An 8,636-nucleotide genomic window follows, 5' to 3' on the forward strand; every position below is an offset into this window, starting at 1 on the left:
CCTTGTTTTATTGGAATATGTTTTATGAATAGTGGAAGGAAGATTTACAATATTTAGTACCCAGCATACTTCTTTCCTTTTCTCAAGATTGGAAATACCCAGGAAAAGAATTCAGCAATTGTTCAAGGGATTCCATGACCTGTAGGAGAGTTTCGGAAATGAAAGAGTTTTATATAACAGCCTTTGGAAAATAAAAATAAAAAGTTTGTTGTTTTTCTAAAAGCAATTATGTAAAAATTAAGAACAGGAAATTTCTAACTCCAGTGGAGTATATTGCCCTTGATTTTCATTTAACAAAAACTATTCCTGATAACTTGCCCAAGCAGTTCAGCTTCCTGGTGTTTTTTTTTTTTAAAACCCAGCACTCTGAGAGTTCTGTTGTTACTGAACTTTTAAGGAAACAGTCTGAAAGAGGAAATAAAAACTAACAAACTGTTTTCCAAATATGCTTCTAATTGTCTGTATTCTATGTAAGCTGTACATTGTAAGAAAAATCTCAGATGTACATTCACTGTTGAAGTGCACAGAAGTGTGCCTTTTCTATTTTTTCCCCTTCTACTATTGTGGTCACTTCCTTGGTGCATTATTGTCACTAAACTGAAGTGGGTTTATTAATATGATTAGTGTGAGCTAGTGATATAAAAATGAAGGCAGGTCTCCAGTTATCCCAGTTCAGTATTCTGTATCTATTTAGTACTGTTCTCTTATTTTAAGAGGAAAACCACAATTCTAAAATGACAAAACTTACTTGGAAACCAAACTTTTTAGATCATTGAATCATAAAATGCAATCATTTGAAATGATGTTATCTACTTCGATCTCTTTCCCAATGCAGTAATCCAGTAGTAGAAGCCCTTTTTTCTTAATCCCCAATATGTTAACAGTGTTTTCATCTGAATGTTGTAGGTATTTTTTTTTAGCAAAAGATTATCTTCTTTTCTTCAACAAGGCATCTGTAATTCAAAAGTTGTAACATTTTAACAGTTTTACTTTACACTTACTAGATTATTTAATTGGCACTTTGAATATACTGTACAATAAGTGAATACAGTGACATCCTACTTTAACATTAATTGTAAGAAGGGCTATTTATTAAAGAAAATCTGTTGAATCTAAGAGTAAGACATTGTGGGTATTTTAGTCATTATGTGATGACCTAATTATAGAAATGGTACAAATTACATCATTTTTGTAATTTACAATTCACAAATATACAAATGATGTAATTTGCATCACGTAGATCCCACAAACGGCATAAATCACTCTCCTAATTTGGTCTGCTGCATACAAAAATTCATTGTATCAAACTCCAATAAAACAAGCTTTTGCTTTATTTTAGTGTTCGGGTTTTTTAAAAAGGGTATGTTCTCTGAGTTAACATTACATCTATTCTTCCTTTGTAGGAATCAGAGAACACCTCCTCTTCCCTGTGATGGACAGCCAAAAGAAATGTCTCAGGCTCCAGTGCTTATTTCCTGTGCTGACCAGTGAAGCTTTACCCTTTTGTAAAACATTGTGCTTTACCTAATATTCTAGCCTTGTCTTTACCAATGGATGGTAGTCAGTCCATATGATGGAGGAACTCATAGACTGAAAATGAGTGGTTCATGTTCAGTGTGGCACAGATTTCACTTGTAGCTTGTTCCAGATTCCTTTAGCTTGAGCCTAAAATGTACTAGGAGAGCGATGTTATTTCTCTCTTATAGAACAGAAATGAAATATCCTGGAGCTTTGCTTTCTAGTGAAGGTTTTAAAGTGGTAAATTCACAGTTACATGGAGAAGGCAAAGTTTACTGTTGCTCACACAGCACCTGTTCTGTCAAAAGTAGTTCATATGAAATCTAGCCACTTTAAGCAAAAGTACAGAAAAGGAAGGAAGGAAGGAAAGAGAGAGAGAAAGAAAGAAGAGAAAGAAAAAGAACTGATACACTGCACTAGTTACTAGATAATCTTAGTCCTTTTTACATGAACATTTAAGTTCTCGGATGGTTTATATAATAGGTTATACCTGCATTTATATATTTAAGAGTGAATTTAAGAACCTGTTTGTAGACTCCAAGAACGCATGGGAGGTGTACCGTTGTTTGAGGTCTATGTGCGGCCATGCGCCCAAGAAATTCTGCACTTTTCTGAATTTGCCACCAGGGTGATAGAATTTTTGGCAAAAAAAAATATTGACAGGCTTTATTGTGCTTTTTAAAAAAAAAATTAAGCATAAAATAATGAAGATTTACATTTTAAAGCAAAGGTCTGGCATACAGATAAGAGCAGTGCTTACAGATTACTGGTTTGAATTTCAAACCTTGAAAATTTCATTTATTTTTGGACAAAAATTCAGAATGGCTAAGTTTAAAGCAGTAAAAAGACGAAAATACTATTAATATATTGTTCAGAAGTGACCTTAGTACTACTTCACTCTTTTGGGGAGAAATCCTTTCAGTTGACATATACACTGATGAATATATTTTACATTTTATGGACACTGGAATTGTCATAAATACTATGCACAGTCTGAATTGGCTTCATCAGTTTATGAAGTGCCAGTGGTAGTTTGGGATGGTAAAGTGCTGAGTAGATGATGACTGAGGAATAATGTTACAGAATTTAGGCCATCAAACAGACCATTTTTCAATTTGTGTTATCTTTATTCTGTGTTGCATCCTTTCCCCATCTCTACATCTCTTACCAGAGCAGGTTCTAGAGTTATATAATTATTGTTACTTAGGTTATTTCCTAATTACTTTATATATGCCAATTTCCTGTCATTCAACACAACATGCAGCATCGTCTATACAGATTCTTTTTAAAAAGACACCCTATATTGGCTGCATGATATGAAATCATTGATAAGTGGTACTTTAATTTTTGTCCAAGGCCCCAAGTACAGTAATTCTGCTGTAACATCAAACAGGGGAATTTGGCATCTGTCTACACGGTTTTCCATCTTTCTAGTGATGCACAAATGGAAGCCTCCTTCCACATGTATACAGACCCTGACTGGATCAGGGCAACAATACTCCTAGCAGCAACATTTTATTTTTCATAAGAATTTGACAGGAAATTTACACATTAATACAGGGTACTTCTTCCATAGCACAATAAATTTCCCTATTTTGATTTGCATCATAGAACAAAGATTTAACCAAATGCTATTGATCAGACCCCAGCAATAATTTTCTATGAGTCTTGTCTCTGGTGGAATTTTGTGGTAGTGTTTAGTTCAGTGAGACTCTTTTATATTAATTAGGTCTCTCTATGAGTGTTTACACAGTGTTATCAGGCCTTCTTCATTTGTATGTGACAAAATTGTTAGGGAATATGTTTTTCCCCCCCTTTATGGATTTAACAGCCATACAAATAGTGACTCTTAAAACTTGCTTGGCTTAGCTTTTTATTATTCTAATCAGTGCATCTCTTTTCAGGTCTGAACCAGGAAACAAGTAGATCATATACTTTGTAATAATTGATGATAACAAAAATTGTCACTTCAGCCTATGTAAAAAAAAATCAAAACTCATTTAAAGTTCTAAATATTGCAGAAATAGAATTTTAAAAAAACAGTTTCAACAGGCATGAGAAAATAAAAACTTGTTAGAAAATTCAGGTAGAAGAAATTTCCACATGCTGCTGTAACCTGTGGAGCTATTTTAATAGTTCAATTTTGTTAATGTTTTCTAAATTATTTTAACAAAATAGAATGCTGCCATTATGCCATACCATTGAGCATATATTGTGGTAGCTAAAGGAATATATGACCATGTACTAGCTATGGCTCAACTATGTTAGTAGCTGAAATCCAAATACCTTACGGTGCAGCCTCTTCATCTTTTCAGTGGGTACTAACATACTCATTCTATTGAATCCATTAGAATAACTACATTTTTGCGAAAGTACATCATCTGTATTCTGTATTTTAAATGTCTATGTTATTCCTAAAATATTTCTTTGTATGAATGGTACCTTTATAAAGAATGCGGAAAATTAGCTTTTTCTAAGTAAATTAATATCTTGATTACCTTTCTTTCAAAAACTTTATTGACTATCCCTTAGACAAGGGTCTGAATATGGGTCAGTTTGCTGAATACAAGTGTTTTCTGATGCTAATAAACTTTTCTGTAGATATGCTTAATTTTTAAGCAATTGGGCTCCAAGAGTAGCAGAAATCCTGCAAAGCTTTATAGTTCATTAGGAGCACAGCCCACTTGGAAGATTCTCTGTAGCCATCCTCATTGGAAAGCTGGTATTGCATGGCTTCCATTCATTCCAATGGGGGTTCTGCAGAAGAAGAGCCAGATAAATTGTGCCCTGTGGTTTCTTTCTTTTGTTGTCCTTGAATGACGTCTTAATTTTACAGAAATTACTGAATTTATTAGAATGGGGATCCCTGATTTCAGAAAGGAAGAACATTTTGTTAGCACAAAAAAATGTGAAATCAACAATGTATTGTTAAATTGCTTTTTTATTTTTTATTGATTTGTGTGGGTTTTTAAAAAGAAATTTCATTTCTGTGATATGCATTTTCATATATAAGCAATGTCACTATCAAACTTATGTCCATTAATTCATTTTGAGCAAGAAATGTTGCACCTTAACTATTTCAAAAAAACCAAAATATTATGTTCTCTACCATTTATTCCAGTATGTTGTATTATAGTTTATCAAACCCATTCTAATTTAGCAGTTATCAGTATTTATGCATTTAACAATATCCTCTAGGTCTGAACCTGTATATGTCCTTTTTCTTTTACAAACAAAATTTAAATAAGATAAACAACATATTCTACCCTCCTCAGTGGTCTCTTTCTGAAGGTGAGATATTTTCTAAATATACAATTTAGCATTGCCCAGTTTTCTTTATGGTAGTTTATTTATTTAATGATTTTTGATTTCGCATACTTCTGAGATATACACATAGTAGCTGATATTGCAAGCATAGATTCAGCTGGGAGGATACTGTAATGTCATTTTCATGTAATTGTGTTAGTACTGTATTAGAGGGTGGGGTGGGAAATGAGTTCTGCAAAGTATTTAATATGTGTATTAGATTTTGATTCTCCTGTTAGGGTGTTTTCCAGATTCAAGACCAAAACTAATGTAAAATCTTGTGGAGCTTATATCATGCTGTATTTATGACAGTATTTTTCTCTGGATTGTACTGTGATACCAGATATAGGATATATTTATTTACAAAGATATAGTGTGCTTTTTACTAATACAATATCTGAAAATTACAAGCAAAGGAGTTTTTGCTTTTTTTCTCACCTGAAATTCAATCTGTGTCATTCAAAGCAAACCACAATATTGTGAATTTCACTATTTTTCCTAGATAATCTCTGTTGCATAAATGTAACTGCTAATCACTAATCATTTGTTGACTGTACATAGTCACTTGCAAACTCAGAAGAGTTGTACAGTGTGACATCACAAGGTTAACATAAATGGGATGAGTGAAGTCTAATATATAAAAAGGAGATGTACTCCTGAGGAATAGTTCAGTCAGCTTTTAAAACGCATATACAGTCTTTGCAACTTTATCTCCATATATACACATACAAGAGTAATAGTTCTCATAGTGTTCAGTACTTCCCAGTAGGTGGGGGGACAGCATTTATTGAATTTGTACATAATGAAGGCTGGAAATATCTGCATTCTTTCTACAATATTTGGTTTCAAAATGATTCCAGACAGAACATTCACATTGACAGGCTTGCAATATCCCATGTGCATGGTAACCATTACTGAAGATCTAGACATACTGGCAGAGAGAGAATAAAAGTATAGCATGATGTCTGGAGTGAGAAACCGTGCAATAACTTATTTTTACAGATTATACCCCCCAAAAAACTAATAGTTCCCTGAAAAATGACTGCAAAACTCAAAAAATGAGCTTTTATAGACAATTATAACTTGATTCTCAGTGTTTTCAGTTATCAATGAGACTGAAAAAGCTCTAATCCTTAGTACAAAGCTTGGAATGCTGTTTGTTTTCCAAGATCAATTCATGTTCAATAATTATATAAAATATATGCTGAAAGAAAGTTATGTGATAAGAGTTAATCAATGCATAAGAATAGGGCATTAGCATCACATGATTTCAGTGGGGGGGGGCTTTGGTTTTTGAAGGAAAATTGTAGTAAAGTCTATAATGATAATTGAATTTGCCTTGTACCAATGTATATTTATGCCTCTCAGCTGCACTGTATTCTACAACTAATTCTGATGCTACCTCTATTAAAACTACTTCAGTTGATTTCATTTATTTTCATGATTCCTCATGAAGTCTTTTCAAGTTAATAGATGACTAATTGGGAGTACACGGAAATACAGCAGTTTTCAGCAATCTTTATGACCCACACTAATCCTATTGTAATATCCATATGGCAGGAATCATAATTTTATTTTATCACTAGCTTTTGGTTTACATTTTAATTCCAATATATAAACATATATGCATACTAATATATTGGACAAAACATTTGTACTAAATGTTTTTCATAGAAAATTTTGGACAGTTGCTTTTCACATAACAATACCTAAAATGTAAACACACAAAACATACTCATGCATTTCTTACACAAAAAAATTGTCATTATACTACATAGTTTTCTTCTCATAGAAAACTGGGCCAGTCTGTTGATGATGTACAGAATTTCATAGGCATGAAATTATGTTAGGTTTTCTGATGTCCTATGTCTACAATATATAAAATACATTCCATGAGAACTATTATCCCATTCTCTTACAAGTTATAATTCTAACATAAGTACTACAAAATGTTATAGTAGTTACTTTTTGGTCACTAAATTCTAACATTCAATAATCCATTTTTTGAAAACCAAAAATATTTCATACATATACAATAAGCTCCCATTATCTCCCCATTTTTTTTCCTGAAGCACTTCTTCTCCAGGTCTTGAGGCAATAATTGAAATGCTTTCATTCCGTAATATAGATGATTAATTGCAATGTAATATTCAGGTACATGGGTTGTGATCTTTTGAATAAAAATATACAACTGCCATAGTTCACAATGGACAACTATAGTAGTCAAATATTTGTCAGACATAAATTAATATCTTTTCATCCTATTATTCCAAGGAATTGCTTCCCTATTAATATCTAATTTGTGTTTTAGTATCAGGTATTGCCAGCTCATTTGTCTTGGAAGATCAGGTCTTTAAATTCATTTCAAATATTGTTTTCAGATCATATTTTTTAAAATAAAAATTTTATCACCCCTTTGAATGTTCCATATGTGAAGCTATTTTGCCTTTTTACAATATAATTTTCATCTGGTTTTCTTTGTAAACTGAAATTGTGCATTATCGAAAATGCTTTGTTAAAGAATTGTACTACATGGTCTATTTAAACTGACTGTAGGTAACCCCTGCAGTTTAAAACATTTAAACCTTTTACTTGAGGCTTTATTAACAGATGTATACATGTCCTATTTAAAATGTGAACAGTTGTATTTTTCAAAATATCAATGGTGTATAGTGGATTTGCGAAAGGAACTATCCGCAATTATGTGAGAAAGTCTAATTTTCTATAATGAATGACTATAATCTTTGCTTAATAGGATTATCAGTCTGCTGGATATAAATCACATTTGCCATACATTTCTGTCTGTTTGTCCTCTCTTAATCTGTGTGCTTGAAAATAATTCCAATAGATGCTTTTCCATGTTTGGATTATTTATGTATGTATTTACTTTTTTAAAAAAAACCTGTTGCAAAATGAAAACTATGTCCCTAGTGTTCAGTTGTATTATATCTTGATAGTTTTGTGTCATGCAACAAATCTAACAAGCTTCATTTGATACATAAATTTATTAGAGGTAAATATTCTAGAGATTATAATTCATAAAATGTAACATCTTTAAAGTGTTCAAATATATTAATATATATTTTCAGCCATTCAGAATATAAGAAATATGTTCAATTTATGACTTGAATACAGCAATTAAAATGTTTTTTCTTTATTAATTCGAAGCATTTTAATTAAAAACAGCTTTTTTTGAAATATTCTCATTTATAAACTGTTTAACAGAATTTTTCAAACTTTCAGACCACAGAAAAAGTTTTATTAAAAAAATATTTTTTTAAAAAAGTGCAACCTTTGATCAAGAAGCAATGTAACGCATTATTATATATACACACACACCATAGTCTTTTTTTAAATGTCAACTGACAAGCCCTGATTTTTCAAATGTATCTTAGAAAAATTGCTATGGATACCACTGGCTTTATTCAAATAAACTTCCCATCCCTTTACAGTCTACCAAATCTCATGGAATTACTATGCAATCCTAGGTTTTTCAGAACAGAATTTCAAAATCTTGGTATACAATTTATAGTTGTATTGCTGCTTACATGTGGCACACATTCATTCCTTTAAAAAATTCTTAGTTCGGATACCCATATTTCTAAGCTATCTATCACCCTCAAGGAAGGACCTAGATATATAATTAATAATAATAATAATTTATTAGATTTGTATGCCGCCCCTCTGAAGATAACAGTGTATAAAAAATTAAAATAGTAAAGTGCAAATTCAAGTTAAAATGTTTATTTTTATTTTTGAAAATAATTTAAGGAGGCAAGAAAAGATAACCCTGTAAAAAGTTGGTTAACTGA

General features: G+C 31.6%; 1 protein-coding gene across 19 annotated transcripts in view; it reads left to right on the plus strand.

Moving 5' to 3' along the window:
* The window catches only part of BBX (BBX high mobility group box domain containing), a 117,801-nt gene extending 111,551 nt beyond the window's left edge, over window positions 1-6,250 (plus strand). For all 19 annotated transcript variants that reach the window (XM_070750132.1, XM_070750114.1, XM_070750127.1 and 16 more), the window contains one exon: window positions 1,404-6,250. In XM_070750132.1, coding sequence (XP_070606233.1) covers window positions 1,404-1,491 — 88 coding nt within the window. In that variant the 3' untranslated portion in view covers window positions 1,492-6,250. The remainder of the gene's footprint in view (window positions 1-1,403) is intronic.
* Window positions 6,251-8,636: the final 2,386 nt, after the last annotated feature.

This window comes from Erythrolamprus reginae, chromosome 4 (assembly GCF_031021105.1).
Source record: "Erythrolamprus reginae isolate rEryReg1 chromosome 4, rEryReg1.hap1, whole genome shotgun sequence".
NCBI classification, from domain to species: Eukaryota; Metazoa; Chordata; class Lepidosauria; order Squamata; family Dipsadidae; genus Erythrolamprus; species Erythrolamprus reginae.